The 26,683-nt window shown below is 38.2% G+C and overlaps 1 protein-coding gene across 12 annotated transcripts in view; it reads right to left on the bottom strand.

The window, feature by feature from the left end:
* RBMS3 (RNA binding motif single stranded interacting protein 3) overlaps window positions 1-26,683 on the bottom strand; it is a 682,345-nt gene that overhangs the window by 567,035 nt on the left and 88,627 nt on the right. For all 12 annotated transcript variants that reach the window (XM_085538326.1, XM_085538323.1, XM_085538320.1 and 9 more), the window contains one exon: window positions 17,130-17,198. In XM_085538326.1, the coding sequence (XP_085394452.1) occupies window positions 17,130-17,198 (69 nt within the window). The remainder of the gene's footprint in view (window positions 1-17,129; window positions 17,199-26,683) is intronic.

Raw genomic sequence — 26,683 nt, forward strand, 5'->3', positions numbered from 1 at the left:
ACAATGAAGAATGAGAGATAAATTCTCTACTTGCTTTTTCCTTCATAACTGTGATCCTACACACCCCTTCCCTCCTTCTAAAGCTTTCTCCAGTTAAAGAATCTTAATATTTGGTCTTTGCTGCGATAGCAAGTGTTCCCTACTCCTGAGCAAATGTAGTAGTTTCCTAATTCTACTGTATTCTCTTGAGATCAAGAAATGAATAAGAAGAAAGAAAAAGAGAAAACAAACAAACAAACCAAAACAAACAAACAAACAAAAAAACAACACACACATGTAGCTTTCAAAAAGCCAGCAGGCCTTAGTTTTGTGCAAAGACAGTGACATTAAGAGTCCTTCACCTAATGCAAGGTTGCCTTGTTTTCAGGGGGCTGACATGCCATAATTCCATGCTATCGCTCCTGAATAGGAGAAAGATTACAACCCATCTTCCTGTAGTTAACCAATGGTATTTCCTCTTCATCTTATACCCATGCTCAGAAGCATACATTTCTTTACATGGGATTTCACGTTTCCATAACTCAGACCACCTTGAACTTCTCACTGCTCCATTGAGCTTTTAGCTTACTCTGCCCAAGCCTTTTTATTTTGTTAGAACTGCATCACCTCACAGTTATTTCACACATACAAACATTTATGAGCGTACTGATCATAGGCAGAAAAAACAGTCCAAATTGCATCCCAATGGCAACCTTTTCCTAAAGCAAAAATACATTTGCAGTACCTTATTAATCCATATAAGGACCTTCCATACTGCTTTATGATGACTTAGTGAGTTTCTCCATCCTAGGCACCTTCAGTGAAGGCCTCCAAACAAACTATTTTAATTTTGAGACTGTAGTACACTGCAGGACCTGTGCCACTTCTAAACAGGGGTATATCTATTGCTTGATGGAATTCAGTTAAATGCTCCTCTTCCCAAAATATATCCCTGCATCATTTCTAAACTACAAAAGAGTTTGCTTTGTTGGCTGCAAGTTCAATATCCTGTGCTAGCATCTCCTCTGAAGATTGGCATCATATTCAACAAGTGATAAAGTATAAGCCCAGGTTGGAAGCTTGACAGTTTAGTTTTCCTATGGCTGTTAAGTTTCAGTATATTCAGGGACCAAACAGATGTAGTTCTTGAAAAAGATCACATTGAAAGTAGTATGGAAAAAATAGTGAAAGAGTCAAAAATGCTAAAGAATGCTTCATTCTTTAGCAAAGTACTTTTAGAATTTTAAAAATAGCTTTTATTCAGAGACTTACAGGCTGTATTTTCTCACTGAAGACTGACCCCCCCAAAATAAAGATCCCTGTAACTTTAAACATGAGGAGGTCTGAAGCAGTTCTGGCACAAGAACAAGCACTTAACTGTGACAAGAGAACACTCTAGTTCATGCAAACTTCCCATATTAGTCAAAAGACATGGCTTTTTGTGATTTGCTTCTGGGAAATAACCTCAAAGAAGAAACAAGGCTAAAAAGAAGTTAGAAGATGACTTCAGACTTCAAAAACAGCAATGCTTAAGATAAAGTAAGTACGTATGCATGTATGCAATTCAGTTATTTGAACAACAAACTGAAATCAAAGGATGCCAGGCTATTGTACTGTGATAAAAGACTTGGGCCTGGGTGCTAGGAAATGAAAACAAGTAGCCAAAGGGCATGGAAAGCCTTTCATTCTGCATTAGCTGTTTAAGGTGGCCTAAATAGCAAGCTTAACACTATTTTCACTTAATTTTTTATATTACTTTTCCAAAACAAGCGTTTTGGCACAACAGCCCTAGATAAATATCAACATGGAGAAAATAATACAAACATCAGATGACAAGCCAGCTCAGACACTGCTTCACTGTCAACGCTTTGACAATACATAGTTACTGGATACTAGCATCATCCTACTCTGCGGAACGGGGAACATGCATGATTAGAGCTCAGAGCTAATGCATTTATTTTACCAAACAGTAAACAAAAGCTAGGATTTACATATTCTCAGGCCTGAAGAAGCACAAGAGCTCACAAACAACTCCTGCAATGTCCTTTCCTGTCCAATTTGTGCTTTTAATTGCTACCATCAAATTCTGACAGCATGCTTCACTCAGTAAGCTAGACAAACTTGTTATTCTGAAGTATGTAGGATAGTGTGTAGGGGTGTACTACACTCTGAGGGAGGTAATTCTGTTGTAGTTTCATTTTCCAAAGGGATCCAGATGAACGTTGCTGGAGTACTGCACAGGCTGTCCTACTAAAAGGACTATAGAGTCTTCAGATTTTCCCTTGTATGGTCTATCTTCTGTACCATACACCCAGATTTCTACTGAGATCACAACATCATCTGCTTATGTATTTCATCTAGTGCCCCTAAGATCTACTTCAATTGTTTGTTGGAGTCTTCCTGAATTATGTTGTTTTATTCTCCTTAAGTGTAGATCTTCTGCTGTAGGTCCTCAAACAAAGTGTGTGCAATGTTGATTAAAGTCCTGACTGTATTCCATGCAAGATTCAGTATATCCCTCTTCAAAGGATACATGTAGAGCCTGATCCCTAAGCAGGATAAGCAAGCATGGCATTGTAGGAGATGATGGAGCTCATTTGTCCTAAGCGGATTAGAGCTTTGCTTGATCTCTGGAGACCCATCCAAAAGTCACTTATAGCCAGACATGGATATAGAGGTACACTGTACAATGCTGCTTGCTGCTTCTGCTGCACATGAAAGCAGAGTAAAAGTAAACTCTGTGTACCTTAAGTCAAGATAGATACATTGCCATGCTTTGTCAAATTATCATTTTCTTCCCAATGTTCTGGAGGGGTACATTAGAAACCTAACCAATATTTGGGCTTTTCCTTACAGAATCATAAAAATGCTCAGATTGGAAAAGACCTTCAAGATCATCAAGTCCAACCACAACCCAACCATGCTACCCTACCTCTAATAACCTACTGCTAAACCATGTCCATAAGCCTGCCCCAAGACAGTTTTTAAACACATCCAGGGATGGTGACTCCACCACCTCCCTGAGGAGCCTATTCCAATACTTAACCACCCATTCTGTAAAGAAGTTTTTCCTGATATCCAACCTAAACCTCCCCAACACAACTTGATGCCATTTCCCCTTATCCTGTCACCCATCACCAGTGAGAAGAGATCAGTCCCACTCTCACTGCAATCACCTTTCAGATATGTGAAGAGAGCAATAAGGTCTCCCCTCAGCCTCCTCTTCCCCAGACTAAACAGCCCCAGTTCCTTTAGTCATTCCTCATAGGGCATATTCTCCAAGCAAATTGCAAGCCTTGTAGCCCTTCTTTGGACCTGCGCCAGCACCTCAACGTACTTTCTGTATTGAGGTGTCCAAAACTAAACACAGTACTTCTTAATTTTACAACTATACAATTAAAAGCTGCATTTCAACCTGTGCATATGGTACAGGATTCAAGTAAAAGAAACACCACCAATTATTTTCCATTTGGGTGCCATTCACACCTACTAGAAAAGAACCCAACTGAACTATTCATTTTGCTGGAGTGACAGCGTTCATCACAACGTTTTCTCCCTACTAAAGCCTACAGGATTTCTAGTTTCACTACATCAGCCTTTTCAAAAGCTTGTCTTGTATTCCTTCTTAATTTATGAAGACTTAATTCCAGTTAATATGCCTATGCAGATTTTCCTCCACCATGCTAATAATCTTATTTCGCATCCACCATTCCTGAAACAAGAAATAGTGGATTTATGACAAAGTCTACAAAAAGCTTACATAGAATTACCTACATTATCTCCACTTCAGCTTTTAATTTTCTTTTTTTTTTCTTTTTTTTCTTTTTCTTTTTTTTCCCTCCTTAGAACAGGGTGTTTTATTTAGACTTGAATTAGAGACCTGGCCCAATACTATTGCAAGTTACTTGTAGGACCTTGGCTTTTTAAACAATCCTCTCTCCCCAGCATGCAAAACATCACTACTTATTAAAATAATACCATTTAAATCCTGTGGACCTTTTTACAGATAACAGGACAGTCACTCTGCAGTATATTCTTCACAGCAGAACAGTGGGGTTCTAGAAATCACAGATCTTCCTAAATTATTCAGCAGAATACCACACTAATGAAAGCATAGCCTAATGCCAGATTTATTGAGTTTGGGGGAGATAAGTGGTTTCTGCCATGAAAACATCAAGGTTTCTCAGAAACACATCTCCAGATTAAAGATGATCAACAGGATGACATGGAAACTCCAGATACACTGGGAGAAAAATCACTCTCAACCTGCATGCACCTGAGCTCCCCTGGGTTGACCCTGCCTTCCCACCGGGCTCTCAATCACTAGTTCAAGCCATGACAGCACCACAATATATGGATGGAAAACTATTAGAGAGCATCCAAAGGAGGACTAAGACAATATAGGATCCAGAGGGCAAAACTTAACTTATGATACCTGTCTGAAGTCACATGGTTTGTTCAGCCCAAAAAGGAGACCTCATCACAGCTTACAGCCCTTCAAAAAGTGGGAGGGAGGAGCAGGCACTGATCTCTCTGATGACAGTGACAGGGCTCAAAGAAACAACATGCAGATGGGCCAGGAGAGGGTCAGGAGGGAACTAGGGAAGGACTCATCACAGGAAGGTGGTGGGCACTGCCCCAAGTTCTTGGAGTTCAAGTATCAATTGGACAGTACCCTTAGACATAGCATTTGAATTTTGGGTTGTCCTGTGTGGAGACAGGAACTGGACTCCAAGGAAGGTATACTTGTAGAGCTCTTCCAGGTCAGGATATTCCGTGATTCTAAGATATTAACTCAAGAGACAAATAATCTATACCTTGAAACACGAGGATCAGTAGGCATTCTAGCACAACAATTTTACTTTTATTCAGTGGCTGTTTGAGCCTATGTAGAATCTCATTGTGGATACTAGAACTCAGAAATTGTTGAGGTAAAACTGCAATACTGAGATCTCTAATTAAGGAAAGACTCATTTTCAAACCAACTCCAAAATGTAGGAAAAGATCCTCTATAAATAGCCCACATCCAAAAAAACAACCCAGGCCAAAGATACCAAAGTTGAATGTAGAATCTCTTCACTGACAGAGTTAACATAAATTGTATCAGTGGAGGAGCTGGTCCTTATGTTCAAGAGGTATTTTTCCATCAGAATTTTTTATGATTCATACAAAGATTGAAATTTCACTGCTATAGGGTACATACATTTTAAATTATACTATATAAAGATAATCTAAAGTTACCATGACAGTTGAAGCAAAATGCCTTGCCATTCCTCATTATAAAGCAAAATTTATCTTTATAATCAAATTAGATTTTCCAACTATTCCCAAAATTTAGCCTGCAGACTGTTTGTCAGTCCACTAATTGTTTCCTCCAGATTTGTAAGGCTAATTATCAAATAGAATTATCATCATTTTGGTCATTGAAACAATCCACACATCTTCATACTCTTTCCCATGAAAGATGGTCAGCTGAATGTGAGCCAGAAGTGTGCCCAGGTGGCCAAGAGGGCCAATGGCATCCTGGCTTGTATCAAAAACGAAGTGGCGAGCAGGACTAGGGAAGTCATCCTGTCCCTGTACTTGGCACTGGTGAGTACTGTGTTCAGTTTTGGGCACCTCAGTCCAAAAAAGACATGGAGGTACTAGAGCAGGTCCAGAGAAGGGCAACGAGGCTTGTGAAGGGCTTGGAGAATATGCCCTACAAGGAGAGGCTGAGGAAGCTGGGGCTGTTTAGTCTGGGGAACAGGAGGCTGAGGGGAGACCTTATTGCTCTTTTCCAATATCTGAAGGGCGCTTACAGTAAGAGCGGGGCAGGTCTCTTCTCACTGGTGACAGGACGAGGGGAAACAGCCTCAAGTTGTGCCAAGGTAAGTTTAGGTTGGACGTTACGAAACACTTCTTTACAGAAAGGGTAGTTAAACACTGGAATAGGCTCCCCAGAGAGGTGGTTGAGTCACAATCTCTGGATGTGTTTAAGAGCTGTTTGGATGTGATGCTCAGAGATATGATTTAGCAGAGGGTTGTTAGAGTTAGGGTACTATGGTTAGGCTGTGGTTGGACTTGATGATCTTTGAGGTCTTTTCCAACCTGGGCAATTCTATGATTCTATGATAGGAAAGGTGAAAAATTTTGCAAAACATTTTGTCTGAAACTTACTTAGAAAAGGCAAACAAATCTATGCCATGAGCCCTAATTTGATAGCGTTTCTTAGCCATCTCCACAAACTAATCTTGGATCTGTCCTTGGACACAGCTCAACAACAGCTGTTTCTCATCTGAAGGTTAACCATACTCCTCAGTTTGTGTTTACTCTGGAAAATGATCAACACTGTTGTTAGAATGGCTGATGGTAGATCCAGAGGTGGTCTCTTGGTTGCACTTCCTTTCCAGGTTTAAGGCTTCAGGACTATGAAAAATGAGAGGTACTAAGAACAGAGTCCACCACCTGTTACTTTCAACTAATAGGACAAAAGGGCAAAAGTCACCTAAAAATAACTTAAACCCTTTTGCTTCCACCTATCTTCCAAAAACATTTGCAATCTGAAGGAAGCAGGAAAAAAGCAGTAGTATACACAGGCTTCAACTTATCATGCTAATCATATTTTGCATCAAATTAATTGCATTAGCCAGCAAGCAGCATTTAAAAAGAAGAAAATCCTCTATGAACTGTTCATTCCAAGAACAATTAAATTGAAAGTAAGTAAGATCAAGTTGAATTACTAACAATTGTCAAAATCCCATCTGCTGGCAGCTTTTATCTTTTTAGATGTCACAGCAAAGTCAAAATCAAGAAATCTACATTTCAAAATATATTTTATTAAATGTGTCAATTGATAAGGTGAAATGTTAGCCTGTAAAATTCTTCACTAATCTTTGTTTGAAGTCAGCGTGGGCATATCAGGGATACAATGACAGTGTAATGCAAAGACCCTACCGTGAAGTCACGTGGCATTTGAAATTATATTGTCGGTAACTTACCTGACCTGCCATGAACTTTAAGAAAAGTCAGGAATAGCATAACAGGTATAGTACAAAATTAATCCTCCTCAAGAGAAGTTTCAAATTCAATTTGAATTTTCTTAGAGTTAACAGTGTAGCTGTGTAAAAAACACAACTAACAAAGCCTGTTGGTGAGCGTAAACATCTCTTGTAGATATTTGACTTGAACTGAGTTATTCCTTAGGCTCCAGTATGAGCTCATCCCTTAACCTGAAAATCTGCGCTGGGAAGAAAGCTTAGCCTCATTCCTGAAAGAGCACACACACCAACTACTAAGACTTCTACCTTAGTGCTAGGAAATCCATAGCATCATTTTTCCTCAGAAGTTGCTAGGCATCTAATAAGGGGAGGTTTTAGCTTTTATGTGACATAACTATCTTCTACTTCGCTCTTACAGTCTATATAGAAACTTGTGCCCTTTCCTTGCTTCACCAAATTTGGTCAAAATAGGCCAAGCAATATGTGAGCATTCAAGATTCACAAAGGGAACATCAATAAACATAGTCTGCTGAGATAAAAATAGTTAAAAAGTTCTGGAAAGAACATTCCAGGGAGTTCTCAGGTTTGAAGTATTAGTTTCTGGAAGAGTTAGGACAACTTCTGGTGGCAATATGAACATGACACAGGGAAAATTTTGACTTTATTAATTTTAAATGAAGTTTCTGTAGAACCCTACTGGTTTCAGTCTCTTTAAATGTTACAAAATTCTACCAGGTTAAAAAAAAAATGCTCTGAGTGACAAGTATAACTGACAGACACATTTCTGGAAGCTTTATGTATCCAGAAGTCATCACAAATGCTATTACTTTCCCTCAACACAACATATAGTTCACTTTGCAAACTGCAGCAAACCAAGCATTCATTTAGCATAACTAGTTATATGTACACAGCTAAATAAATAACTTTATTTCTGATGACAAATATAATTACCTAATAAGTAAATAGAATAACAGGCTATATAGTCTATGGAAAAAAAAAAAAAAAAGTCCTATTATGACAGTTCTGTAGAAATATCTTTTTAAACAAAGCCTTTTTTATATGCTCGCTTTAAGATCAATCAGGTTATACTTGCAGTCCTTAGAACCTCAGCTTAAAAGCCTAACAAAATACCAAAGGTATCTTAGAACTTGACTAACAATAAGCAGGAAACTATTATATTTTCCTCCAACATCTGAAGAGAAAAAAAAAAAATACAATACTGTACCTACAAAGAGTCCTCATCAGGTTCAGTCATTATGGAAACACATTTCAGGTATAAATAACATAAATAGAATAAATTTTCAACATTTGAATAATTGGATGACTATTAAGATAGCACACATACAGGAAATACATGCATATACTAGGGCATTATAATGCCGTGATGTGACGGAAAGTACAGCAATAATAGTGGGGTGGCAAAGTCCTAGGCTGTAGCAAATGAGAACAAGCTCAAACACAGCAATTGTAGATACAGAAACTAAGAAAGAAAATCTGCTTATTTTTGGAAGACCTCAGGTAGGTAGAGATCTTCAGTGAGACACCCTTGCCAACCTGCCAACCCTTAAATGAGGTCTGGGAAGGGATGGATACTGGCTCCATCTGTTCCAGTCACTCAGGTGCATAGCTTCCATAGCTTGCACCTGAGTTCCTCTGGGTTGGCCCTGCCTTTCCACCAGATGCTCTGTCACTGGTTCAAGCTGTGACTTAGCATTTCCACTACAGGTGTGGAGAGTGAAAAATTAGTGAACAGAACTGTTAGGCAAAGAGGGACATTTTTTTTTCTTTAAATGTAAGAATACAAATAATATTTTAGATTAAAAAATGTTGAAAAAATTAATTAGTTTACTAAGATTCAGGTTCCTAACTCCTGCAAAGCACCAACTCTCCAGACTGGAACTGCAATACTAGATTCATGTAGCTGTTGTATAATGTAATCTAATGCCTAAATCTCATGTCATTAGAGTTTTATATTCATGTCCATATGTGAACATCTGTGAGCATACACACGCATTAAAGTAATCCACAGATATGTTTCGAGGCACGAGTTATGTAGACTGCAGAGGACAGTTAACTCATATTTTGTCATTTGCACCAACCCCTGAGCCTCTTGCTTTCAAACAAGTTTTTATTTATTTCCAAAGAGAAACAACAACTAACAGTACTGCATGATGAAGGCAACTGATGCCATCAGATAGACTCAAGTATTTCTCCATAAGCAGTATAAGGAAGATTGGAAGAAGACTTTACCTACTGCTATTTTTAGTCCTGCAAGTGGAGGTGCTCATCCCACTTGCAGTTTACATTACATTCAGCCGGCTGGTTGGTGATTTTGCCAATCCAACGAGTATCATAGTTATATGAGCAAACTTTGAAAAATGCCAGATGTATCACATGTATTCATTCATTCCACCACTAGAAAACAGTTTCCTTTGAGTTCCCTGCTTCTTATTTTACTTATGAACTCCTCAGCTTTTCAAAGCTATGTTTACATTGTACTCTGCTTGACTGAGTACAACTACTTCTGCTGTCATTTGGCAGAATTATCTTCATACAATAGAAATAGCTTATGCATCTGGCTGCAGCTATGCATTTGACTGAGTAGCTATCAGTGTGCTAAAGTCTCTTGTTACCTGCACAGGAGTCAGAAATGAACAGGTCTGCCCTGCCCTTGGCAGTGACCTTGATAAAGTTGCAGCTGTGGATCCTAACTTAAAAGCAGACTCCACTTCAGGAAACAGCTGTCAGTTTTAGCCTTCCTTATCAGAAGGCTTACTCAAAGCATCATACCAGAAGCAGTGGCCCACAGATTGAACTGAGGAAGCCTCAAACTTTAGAATCAATCATTTAGTTTCCAGAGAGCAGAAAGGAGTGAGCAATCTTTAACAAAGAAATGGCAAAGTGCTATGAGGGGTGAAACAAGAAAACCAGTAACCATTAGTTTGCACTGCACTTGAGTTGGCTGCCTACTATTTAAGTCAGTCTTTATTAATAGACAAAACAGCACAAAGTTGTGATTTACATTAGCAACGAATATATTATGTATAACAGCAAACTTGGAATACTGATCAGACATTGATATTTTTCCTCCCAAAATCTTTCAGCAAACTTAGGAATGTGCTAGTTTATTTAAACTTTGTGCTTCCCAATAAGGTTTTAACTATCTACACTTCTTTCCACAAGCTTTCAAATCAAACTGAGTTTCTATGAATCATTTAGTACATTTAGCCAGTCTCTCATAATTTGTAAAGAAATCCCAAAAAGGAATTCATTTTCCTTAATTCTATGTATCATTTTATGAGCTTACCCAAAGACCATTTAATAAGAACAAACAACTATAACAAAAAGAAAGACCAAAGTGCTATGAGAACTGGCCTCAATTGTTGTAAACTTGTTATAATATATGGCATAGAGGTATGTGTACTTTTGAGAAGATATATGACAAGGAAGTATTCAGGGATTTTATACTCACAATTTATTGCAAGACTGACAAATTTCCCTCACTAACTCTGAATAAACACACTAAATTTTGCTACAGTTCTTCTGGTTACATGCCAAGCGCCAGGAGGCAGTAACATATTTCTGTGGCTTGGGTTATCTTGCCAGCTTTGGGAAAACTGCCATACATCTCATCTGACCTTTATAATAAGGTTTAACCATAGTAGTTGGACCAAGTTGTTCTCAGTAAGATGAACAGACTGGCACAGCTGAAGCCTAGGTCAATGGCGACGAAATGTTGTTGCCACCTGACAGCTGTTCAGTGACTTCTGTGAAACTTGTTGGTGTTCTCAGTACATTTTTAGTGGATAGGCACTTAACCTAATGTTTACTGCGAGAGTTTGCAGTGCTCAGCAGAAAGGCAAATGACTGAGTCATCAGACAGTGATGTTCTCAACAATGATTTTTTTTTTCCAAGTCATACTTGAGGCACCAAAAGATGAAGAACAAACATATTAACAAGGGAGATATGGAACAGTTGACTACAAGAATTTTCATAGTATAGGTAATCAGGTATCATCCATCAGTCAAGAAAAATCACTTTGCAGAAGGGATCTTCGGAGCCATTGCATGCTTCAATAGCCTTTGTGTTCAAGTAACATGACAAGTGCCATAAACTCACCCATTTCCCTGCTCTAATAAATGAGCTCCTCTTATTTCTGATACAAGCAGGCTGCAACAATCCCAATTACTATTATTATTGCTGCTTGAACCATTCAAGCTGCTACCAACAGCCATAGCCAGCATGGCTTCTGAAAACTCCATAATAAACACTCTACTCCTGTACCGAGTGATTGAGCATAAAATTCATTTTGGACTCACATACTGAGGAAAAAGCTACTGAACTAATGTCTCCATATAATTATCTTCTTATCAGACTGAATATTGAGAAAGATTTCTTCACCAGAGCATGGTCAAGCACTGTAACAGGCTCCCCTGTGTAGTGGTTACAGCCTCAAGCTGTCAGAGTTGAAGAAGAATTTTTACAATGCTCTCATGCATTTGAACTTTGGATATTCAGTGTGGAGCCAGGAGTTGAACTTCATGATCCTTGTCGGTCCCTTCCAGCTGGGGTTTTCTACAATTACCATCAAGAAGTTACTGCTCCAACCTATGCAGAAAGAATACCAGGCTAAAACCAAGTGAAAGGGAAGAGAAAGGGAAAACAGGAAAGACTGGCACCAATAATGAAAAGCAAGCAGGAAAGACAGAAGTTTTATATACTGAAGTCTCAGATCTGAAATACAATGAAGCAGCTACCATAGTAAGTTGAAATATATGTTCCTCCTTCCAGATTGTGATTTCTATTGTCTTAGTAATGAAGAAACTGTACAACAAATTACCACATTCTATGACAAAAGAATTAGCCCATTTTAAATTCAGATCCTACACTGAATGGTTATCATCAACCCTGCCTGTTCCAAGCTCCAAGAAAGCTGCTAACCACTAAAATGTACTACTTACCTCTGTGTTTAAAGAGCAGGATATTAAAGAAAAAACACATTCTGATCTTAATTAAGGTACTGATGCTGAGTTCAGCAAGGGACAAAACTTTGACTCTCTACAAGAAAGCAAGAAGCTTGTGTTGCCAACACCAGCAAGCCAGAGCAGTAACTCTGAAAGAAAATCAGCAGAGAAGCCAGACAGGGTAACGTTATGGAAGTTTGACTGAAAATGCTCCAGTCCCTTGGCCCATTGGACATGATTTTATTTCTTGTATTTTTGCTTCATTAGCTCAAACTAATGTTTTGCTAATAGAGTTGGGATGGGGAAAAATGCTGAAGTGTTCTATATTATTTTTAAATGGCATTTAAGGTGCCAATTTTTCTGCAGGCTCATTTAGCACATAGCACTAAAAAAAAAGCCCACCCTATTTGTATAATTTTAGAAAGTGAGTTAATCTAACCATCTCTATATTCTATCAATCCTTGTGCAAGAGAACTATACTATTGTCCTGAAAGTGCCAGCTAACAGTGGGGACTAAGCGACTGGTCTCTTTACACTGACTCACATGCTCACAAGCAAGAAGAAATTCTCCTTCATTCAGAGGGAAGATATTACTGTTAAAACTGCTTCTAGGTATAGCTGAGCTCCAATACTGTGTGCCTTGTGTCACACTCTGCCTGTACACCTCCGGATCATACATAGATACAGCATCACTATGAGGCACTGTGCTGCAGCTGCCAACTTACCCAGCAAAAGCAATTTCACATTAGATATTAGGCATGATGACATGACTAAGTTCCACTTTCTCCTTCATTTTCATCAGCAGTAAGCAGAAATGGTCTTTAGAGTACCACATAAAGACTAAACTAACTTCAGAGTTTTTTCCCAAAATTGCTACAGAATTCTTCATACATCAAGAGACATCAGTAGCCAAGAAAGGCAGCATAGGTAATATTAGCTCATTAGTGTACATTTGTATCTTCTCCTTGATTCCATCCCTCAAGCAATTTTAATGCATTTGGAGCCAGTAAGGTCTAACTCAGCTCCTTGGACACCAGTTCAGAATTTGACATTCAGTTTGGCTTCCCTGCTCACTCTCAATCCTCTAATTAAATAGATTAATTCCTTGGCTTCAAAAAGATCAACCTTTTAGACTACTGGCTTCTTATTCTGACATTGAGAAAGTGGAGTGCTTGAAAAAAGCTAGCTTGAAGATGGTAGTAATGTGTCTTTCCCAGGGCAGTCAGAAGGAACTTCTTAATCAAGTTTTAAGGATGCCTCCCCTGCAGCACAACACTTTCCCAGGCTCAAGGGGTAGGATAAAAAAAAAATCTGAACCGTTTCACATCAAAAAACCCAAGCACACAAATTCCATGTGCCCATGAGAGTGATGAGTTAATAGGAACTTCTTATTAAAAACTTTCCCCAGATAGTATTTGATTCAGATAAACATACTTCAGCTCATCCAATACAAAATATAAGCTTCTCTAGGTAGTACAAAGTAGAATAATTCAGTAAAAAAATGGGTTGTTTTCAGAAACTCATTGACCCCACCTGTGGAACCCTTTCAGATCTCCCACCCAATGGGCCTTCAAACTTCACACAGACAGAGGAAATGAAAAAAAGAAAGCTTGGAGGAGGAAAAGAGGAAATTCAATTTAACTTTAACATTTCTTAGATGCATCAAAGGTCCAAGTCATGTAGCTCTATTAGATTTCTGTGTGAATTCTTGTACAATATGTGGAAAAGCCTTCATTGACTGCACTGCATGAGGCTGTAGAAAATGTAGACAATATGAACTTTAATCTTTCTTCAAAATCCAACTTTGAAAAATGTTTATGAAAACTATTTATAGATTCTGGCAAGATGCAAGGCTGAATATGAATCTCTGATCCAATACAAATATTTTGCCACTTTCAGATCATGAGAGTGCACCGTAGTATTGAGGCCTCCCAAACTGAACCACAGCATGTCTTCACATCTTCCCAGTTGGTACTGGCATTTGTAATATCTGTGAGGCATAAGCTTCCTAAACCCAAAACACAGAAGACAAAAAGCTTACAATTAACAAGGATGTAAAAGAGAAGATTAGAGTGTGAATGGCAAAGGAAGGTGAGATTAAAAGATTCAGGGTACAACACAGGTGGAGGAGAATTACTACAGGCATGATTTAACACATTACAACATTTTTCCCCCTGCAGATCATGGATGGTCTAGACATCCTTTCAAAGAACATTCCTGGTAGTTAATCCTTCAGCTCTACTAGGGATCTGACAGGGTTGTAATGCTACAAACAATCTTTATTACATACTTATCTTTTCCCTCCCACCTCAAAAGGAAATCAAGTGTGTAGAGTGTAAAGTGCATTTCATATGATTTGTTAGGATCATCTCCTCCTGACTTAGGAATGCATCTCCAATTAAGCTTAATAACCAATTAAAACATGCAGAAAGAGGGGAACCATCATTACCATTTCAGTCTTGTGCATGCCAGTAGAACTCCATGCATACATACTGCTAATGTGACACTTGTCTTTTTGAATGTGTTTCAGGAGATTTAAAAATCAACATCACGTGCACTTTTCCCTGTTCACTTTGTAACCCCGTAGGATAATGTATACAATTGCCAGTAAAACAAATTAACATTTTCCGCACATTCTTCATCTCCTCCTGACCAAAAATGAAAATTTGAAGCTCAGGAAGAGAGAGGAAAAAAGCTCACGGAAATCTCAGCACACAGAAAGAGCACCGTTATATAGATGGGACAAAGAAGATTGTTACAGTTCCCAGAGAAAAATATTAAGAAAACTGTTCAGAATGATGAAACAGGTAATGAACGCCATGAAGCATTAGCCATCTTTCTCATCCCTATTTGAATATAAATGAAATTCATCATCTCTCTGGCTTTAGTTTTCAAGATCAAGACTCAACTTATTGGAAGCTTTCCCTCTTTCAGCATATATAAATTTATTATTAAAAAAAAAAGAAAAGAAAAAGAAAAAAAAGAAACAGCAGCAGCAAAGGTAGAAAGACATTGGAAAGGAGTAAAAGTAGAAATTTGGGGAAAGCAACTTCAACATCATCAGTACTGAACAAACCCAAGTTTTGAAAGAGGAGGCTACTTTAGTGGAAACATATTATCCTACATTTAAAGTCAGTCATTTGCTTGTCTGTAGTCAAGATAGGGTTGGCTTTGAGAAAACAAAAACACTAAATAGCAAGCTTTTATGAAAAAAAAAAAAAAAATTACAGTATTTAGTGAATGTCAGGAAACAATAACAATCTTCTGTCTTTGGTTTCAGATTACAACAAGTTCCTCTGCACATTTCTTAGAATCATAGAGTTGTTTCAGTTGGAAGAAACCTTAAAAAACATATGCATGGTTCCAACCTTCTACCACAGGTAGGGTTGCCATCCACCAGATCACACTGCCCACAGCCACATCCAACCAGGCCTTGAATGCTGCCAGGGAAAGAGCATTCACATCTTCTCTGGGTAGCCTGTGCTAGTGCCTCACCATCCTCTGAGTAAAAACAATTCTTCCTAACATCTAAACTAAGTCTCCCCTCTTCTAGTTCAAAGCCATTCCATCTTACCATTATCACATTATATAAAAAGTCATCCCTCTCCTGCTTATAAGCTCCCTTTAAGTATCGGAAAGTCCCAATAAAGTCTCTCAAGAGCTTTCTCTTCTCCAGGCTAAACATACCTATCTCCCTCAAATTTTCTTCATAGGGGAGGTTCTCAAGCCCTCTGACCAACTCTGCAGCCCTCCTCTGGACCTGCTCCAACAGCTCCTTATCTTTCTTGTGTTGGGGCCCCTAGGTCTGGACAGAGTATTCCAAATGGGGCTTCACGAGGGCAGAGCAGGATGAGTCAATCCCCTTCTCTCTCTGCTGGCCACCCCTCTTTTGACACAGCCCAGGAAATAGCTGACCTTCCAGACTTCAAGTGTACAAATTCACAACTTATTTGTTCTAAGTAGTGGAAAATTATCTAGTGAAGAAAGGTACATGGGAAAACATGACTTCACACATTACCAGTATCCAGCTATCCATTGCTGGTAGAGTGTAAGAGAGAGTTGACCCATGGTACAGGCACTTGGGCTGGCCTCCCCTGCCAGCAGCTAACCATTATCACAACCATTTTCCAAACTTCATTTTCATACAAATACACATGTCCTTTTGCTCAGGTGACCTACTGTATCTGCTTTCCAGCCTCCACTTTTGAACTCAACTATTATCTAACATTTCATGGAGAAATTCGCTAGAGGTATGGGATAGGTTCCATTCCATCATTAAGATCACAAATCTTTATTCTGGCTCCCTTTTTGTCTATGTTTTGGGCTACACAATGCGTTTAATTATGTCATTCTTTTTTACTACTGTGTCCTCTTTTATGCACACAGAATAAATTATGCCTTCCCATCCAGATAACATGCAAACAAAGAAACAAACAAAAAAACCAGAGACTTCCAAAGACTGTAACTACAGCTGCCTCTTTGCCTCCACCTTTCAGCCACTAACAGTAACACAGTCTTCTAGAGGCAAAGGTTCTAATCCATCCTTTCATTTCCAGGTCATTGTTCTGGTTACTAATTTATGTAGGTCTCTAGCCAACCAAACGCATTTAATATTAGCAGACAAGACATTCTTTTATTGAACACAAAATTCTTCGATTCTCCGTATGCAAATATCATGCTTCACACAAACTATATTCCACAGAAGATACACTTCAAAAGTTTGCCATCTAATCCCCACATTCAGACCTTTGGGCCAATCTTCCCTCTTTCCCAGAAATAACCATTACCAAAACTTTTCTAGAGAAAATATGAGACAGGTCCTAATCCATAATCAGTTTCTCCAGATGTTCTTCATCTATCTTAGTCTAGACCTTGAGTCATGTAAATGCATTTGATATTAGCAGGCTGGAGATCCAGTTAATGCAAAGGTAATGTATTCTGGGCCCCCCATCCAAATACCATGATTAACACAAGCCATTTTCCACATAAATGCTTTAGAGTAGTCATGGCTGTACAAAGCCTCTTTGTAAGCATCAATTGCATCTAACAGTTTGCCATAGAATGTCCTGTAACCATCTCAAATCAGCATGACCTACACATGGATAAACACAGATACATAATTCTCCCAGACTCCTCAAAGATTCATTTTAAGAGGAAGCATGTGTCAACCAGAGCTTCATATCCTTTTTGACAAGGACAAATTACCTGATGGGGCTGTGAACTGGACCATCTGCTGTAGGAAGGAGCACTTGAAGTCTTGTTGGCTGTAGTTCTCTGCAAAATAAAAGATTGATATCTCAAATATTCACCAACATGTACAATGGCCTTAAGTTTCTACCATGTAAACTACCACAGTAAAAAACAAACAAACAAAACCTCAAAAAACCATAAATATGATACAGTAAATCAGAAGTGAAAGAAGTTTGCTTGATTTGCTACCAATGCCCTTTAGCCTTGTACCTCAGAATTACAATTTTCACATCAACTTCTGCATGTCACCTAGACTGCAAATTTGATGCCAGGCCCTAACATAAACCTGGGCTGCAAAGCGCTGCCTTTCAACCAAGTAATTCATTCAGCTTTAAGCAAACATGCTCTAAATTCTAATTGATTTCAGAAACTTATCATTAAAGTGGTTTGTCTGCTTGCTTTGAGAAGTTACATCTTTACTTTTCCCCAAATTCAATAGTGAAGTTTCATTCCAGACTTCACACAAGTTATATGGAAGCTATTTTTAACTCACAGAAAATGAAGCAAATGTGTTCTTTCAGTATCCCTCCACCTCACTCAGAAGAGAAACTTTGATATTTTAAAGTGTTATAAAATATTCTAGTTACTTACAAACCTTTCTTATAAGAAAAGTAGTCTTTATGATTAATCCCAATATTTCTTTCCTCCATGTCGCTATACTTTCTGAAAGCACAAATAAAAATGCCATGGACTTTTATATTCATATTTTGTGCGTCATCTACAGACCTTATAATCAAACTGCATTTGACAGCACAGAAGAATCAAAGCAATATGAGAGCTAACAGAATACCAGTGGTGATTTTAATTTGTTATCCACAGTTTCTAGACTATGAGCTTCTACATAATTTACTCCTGGTTTATGTTGGAACTTAGCCTGACACAGAGCTCACCTAAATCTAATCCACATCAACAAGCATCTTTAGTGCTAAAAACAATCAAGAAAATAACCTACCTATTCACGAGATTTGCACTCACATGGGCTATCTGAACAGGGGATGCTGGCTTATAAGCACACTAGGTCAACAAGAAGATGATAATATGACAATAAGGGGTCATTCAGATTTGAACCACATGGATAAATGATACTTTTAAAAAGACAATCCATTTAAAATTTATTTGGCAATGTAGAATATTTTTTGTAGTATGAAAAGAAATAGCATATGGCTTTTAACACTAAAGGATATAGAACATTTCTATGCCAGTTATAACCACTAGGGTTTTTACATCATTGCTTATTCTAGAACTGGCATGTCACTCCTGCTAATGAGAAACAGCCACTGCTGTAATTGTGCTTTTGTATTGGTCTATCACAAAACAGTTATTTTACAAGTTTAATTATTAGCATTACTGTACAGTGTATTTAACTTCTAACAGACACCCTTAGAAGGATAAGCATTTTTAATGAGCAGTTATACCCCGCAACAGAATATCCCTTTTGATAAAAACTTCAGAAGAGAAAATGCACACAATGTTGATTTCAGCTTTATGAGAATTTATGAAAACTATCTTCTTCTGCTTCAGAAGTAAGATTGGTGAATCCATGAATAATAAGTTAAGTAACAAGATAGCTGAAATTTTTCAGTTTCAAGGACATCCCCAAGAAAGATATCCCACAGAGAAACTGTATCATAGTATTACAAAGAAATAGAAGAACCCTTTCCAGGCTAGGAAGCAGATGCATACCTTAAAGACAAGGGCACTGGATCTTTTTTTTTCTACCTTTGCAAACAAGAAAGGACATGAGCCTCAGAAGTTGTTAGATGTTAACCCCTACCCTCCCATTTGATTAAGAGGCAAGCTCTTAAAAATACCTATAAAAGCAGTAGTATAAAAGATTCAATCATCTCAGCACTTATTCCCTCTCTGCCTAAGCTTGCTTTCCTTGCCTCTCCACCACTATCCTTTGCATGACCTAAAGCAAAGAAAAAAACCTAAGTTATAGCAAAAAGGCATGCAGTTCCATTCCATCCCATCCCCTTGTCCCCAACTACTCCCTCCCCCCCCCCCCCCCCCCCCCCCCCCCGCCCCTTTCCCCTTCCCAAACTTCCATATGAGATTATTTTGAACAGAATAGTGAAAAGTCTGGGAAATGTTTCACTCTGCACTTCTCTCCAAGCTTTATCAGACTATAGGAAAAGCTTTAAGGCCAGACAATACCCTCAGGCTGTCTCAGGTGTTAGAACTTCTGAAACAGGTGACAAAATGTATTACACATTCATACACATGAACGACCTCTAAGCATGTGCACACACACACTCCTGCCTCCCTAAAACCAGCAGGGATTAGCCAGCCACATACCTCTAGGAGCTTGGCCATTCATGCCTAGCAGCCAAGATCAGAAGCTGCAGCATAAGCTCTGCTGGTTAAATAGCTTCTGCATGCAGCATGTACTATAAAGGAGACCTCAAGGCATAACGTTTTCACAAGGCACTTTAACAGGGAGAGCCTAGCTGCACTTAGCCCCTTAAACCTCTTCCTTTACTTCAGGGAAAACCATCTTCCTCACCACTCTCCCTTTCAAGAAACAAAGAAAACACATGTAGAATATTTAAAGACTTCCTGCTCATAAACCTGCTCTCTGGTCTTGTAGTGCTCCCTGACAGCATCATTTGAAACATCTAAATCATGCTGCAATCCACTCTCCCAGGACTTCCAGAAAGTCCCTACACTAAACTAATTTTACAGCCAGACCTTTCCAGCTCCCTCCTGCTCCCACAAACATTCTCTCAGCTACACACAGGAACAAAAAGTGCTCCCCTCCCTAGCTATTAAAAACTAATTAAGTTGATGGTTCTAATCACCCGCTTGTCCAAGCTGTTCTAATGTTCTCACCTCCCCTCCTAATTCCCCTAACCCGAGAAGGGGGTAAACTTGCACAGATGCAGGTGACCACCAGTCGCTCTACAAGACCAACAAGCTTCTGCTGAAAACTTCAGAAACCTGAGATAGCTTTCACAGCAGACTGTACTTCTGAAAGCAATAAAGATGATACTTAGACATATGGCTTTTGGCATCTGAGATGGGAGTTATGGGGAAAAAAATGAAAAGTGAGATGAGGTAGTGTGCTGCATGCTGCTGTAGCCTTTCAGGCAGTAGTCTGCCCAAAAGCAGGAAATCTGCTGGGGGCTTCCTTTCAGGTGCAACACGTTCTGCAAGCACATAGATGGATCCAAGCCTGAACACCAGGAGCGCTGATGAAACGCCAGGCTGCCCCCAAATCCCAGGGAGAGAAGAAACAAAGCACTTTTCATAGCAATGAAGCGGCACAGATAAAAGAAGAGAAAATGATGTAGCGGATGTGCAAAACTGCTGCCTTTACAAACAATTCTCAGGAAAACTGCTTTCTCAGAATGTTTGTGCTACTGAACACATTGCACAAAAGCTAGAAAGAAACTGTTAGTTGAATACTGGCAAATCTTAGTAGGGCTCAACAGGACAGCTCCTGAAATCATATGTTACATTATTATTCCTATTTTAAGTTGAGGTAATTAATGACTCTGTGCAGTGCAAGCCAGGATACATGGAGTCCATAAGTTCTTTTCACCCAGTTGAGAAGAGTTTAACTGTAAGGCTAAATTTCAAAACTAGGAAAGAAAAGCAGAACACTGGCCTAACATCTTGCTAGCACTCAGCTGTTGACTTGCTTATTGGCTTTACTGGAAATGTAGCTTCTATAAAGACTTCAGTATCAAGCTGTTCATCAGACTTAGGATGTATCTTGCCCTGTGTCATATAGCCATTTCTGGATGTCTTTTTTGTTTTGTCTTATTGTTTGCTATAGAATTTACTTATTTTTCCTTAAATTCAAAAATTCTACTTGCTGAACAAAGCAATAGTAAATTCAGACAACTATAACATTTTAATTCCCCAAAGTGCTGTTTGTGAAGCTTTATTTAAACAAGCTTATTTTCATAGAGGTTTGCACATATTTTGAACAGTGGAATCAGTAGGCTTTGTTAAAAAGGACCTATATTCAGCTCTTGCTTACTGACAGACACAGGCTGTTGGGCTCATTTGTTTATTTGTCGTTTCTCTGCAGGAGCATGAATATGAGAGATATGAATAGTGAGAGAGCATGAATAGAAACAGAAGCAAAATGAAAAGTATTAACCTCTCATACTATAAATGACTGTATTGTCCTTTATTACTCTACAGAAGCAAGTAGCAGATGAAGTCCTTTTGCTGTCAACTACAGCAGACTGAGAGGGAAGGGATTGTTTTTAAAGTACTGTGTTTTATCTGTTTTTATTTATTGAGATTTTCCCACAGTAATGCAGAATAGAAAATGGTAAATTATTAATTAATAGTGCAAGTTAAATAGCAAAGGTGACAACCTGACTGATTCTATCTATCTGATCAAAAACAGTACTTAGTGGTCTGAAACTGGAAACAGCTATATCTCTTGAAATAACATAGACTTCATGCCTACAAATCAATCAAACCTTGCCCCTGGTCTGGCTCCAGACACTCTTAGGCTTTGTTGATGCTCTTTGTGGGGTAGGACCCCTCACACATAAAGATACTAAATCCTTCACAGTCCCTTCCTTACAAATGCCATCTCAGCAGATCAGAGGAGTCAGCTCAGTGGAAAGAGTCTCTCTGTGCTTCTGATCTGCTATCACACCTGGCTCCATGGGGAGACAAACCCCACTGAAGCTTGCTCATTACAGATGTGCCAGTCACCCATGAAGCTATTTTTACTCCCGTACCATAAATATACATGATTCTTTTCTCCCTTCAAAACCTCATTCTATTTTTCAGCACTACCAATATTGCACTGGAAATTCATATCTAACACCATTGTGAACATAAACAAATAGAAAATACTTCAAAGATCCATAGCTTCTTCAATACCAGAAAATTAGGATTAATTTTCATGTTGTTGTTCTTCACATTAAAAAATAATTATTATATTGATTAAAAAAAAAAAAAACCAACTTCACAACACCCTAAAAAACTTCCTGCTTTGTATCGTGCTTACTACAGTGACATTCCAGATATTTGTTTATTTATTTATTGTTAGAAACGTGAAGACAGGAAAAGTTTGCTAATCAGATTAATAATGGGAACATCATCCCATCACAGCTATGCAGCAGTTTTTGCAACTCTCTGGCAAACATTGCTGGTTAGAGGGCTGGGACACAATGAAAAGTAGAGGTGTTGACCATAGTAGAATGACAGCGTGTGGTATGACAATATTGCCTTCTCTTCAACATAAAGAGGGCACAGTGCACGTCTCAGCTAGCTTGGCAGCAGAGTGAAAAGCACAAATCAAAGTGCCACAATTGTTTTGTGGTGATGAGATGAAGCAGAAGAATCATCAAATACATTGGCCAGTAAAAGTGTAATACCAAGAAAAGGCACTAGAAAAGCAGTTGATATGGAAAGAGTGTTCAGAATGCAACACATAACAGATCTGTGAGATGTAAAGTTTATAACTTGTAAATGAAGCATATTTGAAAGTTGTATTTGAAAAAGAGGGCAGTGGAGAAAAAAAATCTTTGCTTAACTTTGTTGCACAATGTCATCAGGGATTACTTCCTTTAGCTTAAAGAAATCGATGTTATGACAGGAAAAGGCAGAGCAGGAGAGATATTGACTGAGCTGTCAACCATAGGAGTATATCTCTGTGAACTTGAGGGTTTGGACTTTGATGAAGCAAATGCATTCAGTGGACATTTTTATAGGAACTCAGGCACTCACTCAAAGTACTCACTTGCATTTTATATCCACTCTCTACTCTTGGTTATCAACATGGAGACGTCATAACTGTTGAGGTGCAATTGCCAAAAGTAATACAATTCATCTATCTCTGGGTTTAGTGATTTGACATGGTCTCTTAACCAGGATGTAGAGCTTGTCACAGCACTGTGATTCTCCTTTTTTCTCTTTCTCATCAATTTAATATAGATATTTTGGCACACTCAAAGAAAAAAAAAAAATGTCCAGAAAAAGCAAGGGATGAAAATATCTTCTCTGCACAATTTACACTTACCTATCAAAAGTTTTGTGATCAGTAAAACAGCTTTGCCTCATCATCATTCATGTCCATTATGACTGTTAAAATTAGTAATGAAAGTATTTGAAATTTCAAAATATATCTTTAAATGGGGATAAAGTCCACAAGCCTTTCATATATGTCATATGTACATCACATATATGTATGTCATATACCATGACAATCCATAAAGCAAAAAAAGTGTTAGAGAATGTGCTACACACTTCAATTAGAAGAAAAGGCTGGTCAAGCTCTAGCCAAAAATATTGAAGCCATTAATTCCTTGTTCATTCTCATTTGTATTGGAAAAATACTGTCATTTAAATGAATCACAAACAATCTGAACAACAGTTACAATCAGTGACAGCGACTCTGTACTTAGGAATTTGAATATGGGGAAAAACTTTCTATCTCCTTAAGGATTCTACACCATTATTAACTGTGTAGTCAGCACTTTCTCCCAAAGCCAGAGAGTTTGAAGATAAGCTGCAATGACATCAAGGAACAGCCTTCAAGTCTTCCAGATGGAGTTAACATAAAGTTGGCATTCTTATCCCATAAAATGTAGAATTAAAAAATAGTAAGAAAGCCACAAGACCTGGGAATACACAGAAAGATAAGGAGGGGAAAATCATCTCAGCTGAGTGAGAAAGATGAGAAAAACTAAAATACGGAAATGTTTGATAATTTGAGGTCAAGAATTATCCTAAATACTACATGGAAAGTATGGGATTACATCACAGACATGAGAGAGATAAAAATGAAATTTTATTTTTAAAAGGTAAGAGTTGTTTTTCGGGAAAAAAAAAAAAGAGAAAAAAAAAACCTGCAAGGTATGAAATATCTTATTATGTTGAATAATGTTACATTCTCTGTCAGTAACTCCAAGCAATCAGTCAGGGAGCCTGACAGTGGTGATATTATCAGAATATTTACTCATATTGAAAGAATACATAATGAAATATAAACTGTGCTCTCATCAGAGGAACTTGAAGGAACATATAACAGCCTTCATGTCCCCCAGTCTCTCACTTTTTTTCTCAACTAAATAAAAAACTATTTTAAAAGACAGTTTTGGTTATGGCAGACAGTAGAATGGAATTAGTTTTGTGAGACTGGAAGATGCGACTGTCTTCAAAAGTTTGCATAGGTCTGTTTATTAGCCTTACAGTTCTATGTTGATTTGAAACAGGAGCCCAAAAGAATCTTGTTGTAATGAGAGCTGTTCTTTTCCAACATGACTTCTGATAGATATTTGTTCCATCAAAAATTCAGACAAAAATATTAAAAGTGACCCAGAATCTGAGGATATTAAGTTTGAGGTGTTAAAAATGATTGAAGTGGACAAAAAGAAGACTGACAGTTAAGTAGAAAACATTCAGAGATAAAATACAGAGTAATCAAAAATATTACAACAACCTGAAATACAAAACAATGAATGATTTCATAAAGATGTGTGTCTTTCCTTCTCTTAATAACACTCATCAAAGAATTCAGAATCAAGCTTACATTAAAGATTACAGTGAAGTTAAAACAGACAATAGCCTTGACAAAAGGACACAAAAGATAGCACTGCAGAAATTGAAGTAGAAGCAGGCAGACAGCAGATGTTTTAATAGGAATATTTCATATGTACTTTAGTATTGGAAGGCAAGGTTATGAATCATGAAGGTTCAGTGGAGATTAAAAATTTAATTAATTTTTATCATTTATTTTCAAACAACCTCTATTTGCAAACAGTGTAACCATAGGAAGGTGGAGGAGGTACTCTAATGATCTCTTTAATGGTGAGGTAGGTAAAAGTGAGCAACAAAAGGCCATTTTCTAGATAAATGAGTCATTCTCTTAAGAATCAAATTTTTAAAGCATTCAAAAGGTAATTAGATGTTCAGAAAAAAAATGCTTGCAATTCCAGCTCAATTATTAAGACCAGGAAGCAATAAGCAAAACGCTTAGTCCAACATTTTGTAAACTAATTTCAAACATATTCCAAAGAACTGGAAAGAGAATATATCCGTATTGGAAATGCAGGAATTACTGTGTATTTATTCTCATTACAACCTCAGAAATCCATCTTTCATAACTTTTACAGACATGTGATTATTAAGCAGATGAAACAGAGAAAGACGGTGAATATTGGTGTCTGGCAAACACCATGATGTTCGCTTCCAAGATTGCTCACAAAAAAACAAAAACAAGCAATCAATTTCAGTTAGATGTTGTCTCAAGAGAAAACAGTGATATAAACACAATTAAGGTGTAATTTCTTAGAGGATTTAGGAAGAACATGCTAGTTTGTCTTTGGGCTGCAGGAAGGGTATCTGACATCTTTAAGACCGCATTAAAAGTATGCAGCTACATTTGTGATGTGTTAAAAGTTGAGTACATTTTAAATAGGGAGGCAATGAAATTCCTGCTGTGCTTCATAGCAATAGAACAATCAGGCAGGATGAGGAGCTAGACTCATATTTTTCAGAGTGGTCCACTCCTTGGGAGAGTCTCAGGTTGGAAGGAGACGAGGCAGACCACACTGACTTCAGAGCAAGTAACTGCTGCAGAAGGGATGAGGTGGGAGGAAAAGATTGTTCACAGACTCTCAGGAGACATGGGAAGACAAATTCAAGAAATATGCAACTAGGTAAATGGCTGCGTAACAATATGAACTTGAGCAAGCTTTCGTCACACGACTGTGATGAGTTTGGTAGAACAAATGTCTGGCTGCATTAAATTGTAGTACAGCTTTGTGGAAAGGCAAAACACAGTTGTTTGCTACTTTGACTCTTGTGACAGTGCAGAAATTTGGTTTTGCACTCATTTTCCTAAAAAGATCAAAAAGACAACAAGTACAAAAAGGATCATTTGAATTTAAATCAGTACTGATATTTTACAAACAGCAACTGACCTAAGAAGCTGGCAAATAAGAAAAGGTGACTTTATAATGTATTTTAATGGTAGTAAGAGTTAGCACAATATGTCTGCCACAGGTGTCAGCTGCTATGACTGTGAAGTACATGGTTTACTATCTATCAGCCACTGTAGCAAACTTTCTGGGTTCTTGGGCACATAAAGCACTTTCATATCATTGCAAGTTTTCTACAGAGAATACAGTTTTGCAAAGGATCCACATCACCATAGTTATTGCCAAAGCAATGTGTTGGGCATGACTCTTGTACAGACAGCCTAGTAATTTAGACACATTCTTCCACAAACAACATGCTAGTTTATACAAAAGGTGTGAGATCCTACCCCTCTTGTCTCCACCAACCTTCCCCTTCCACAAGCACAAATCTTTAGGCTCTCCTCCCCATCTGAATCCCTGCACACACTCCTCAAGTTCCGCCTGTACTCACGCTCCCACAGGCCCATCATACAATCTAAATCACAAGGTGAGACAGGCATTCCGACATGCCTGTCAGTGTGGTAGGAGAGATGCGACACAGTGGCTAGAACAGCAATAACTGAGAAAATATATCATTCCTGCCTCTTCAGATGCCCCTCCCTGCACCATGAT

This window comes from Coturnix japonica, chromosome 2, assembly GCF_054131305.1.
Source record: "Coturnix japonica strain WE chromosome 2, WE-NBRP24, whole genome shotgun sequence".
NCBI classification, from domain to species: domain Eukaryota; kingdom Metazoa; phylum Chordata; class Aves; order Galliformes; family Phasianidae; genus Coturnix; species Coturnix japonica.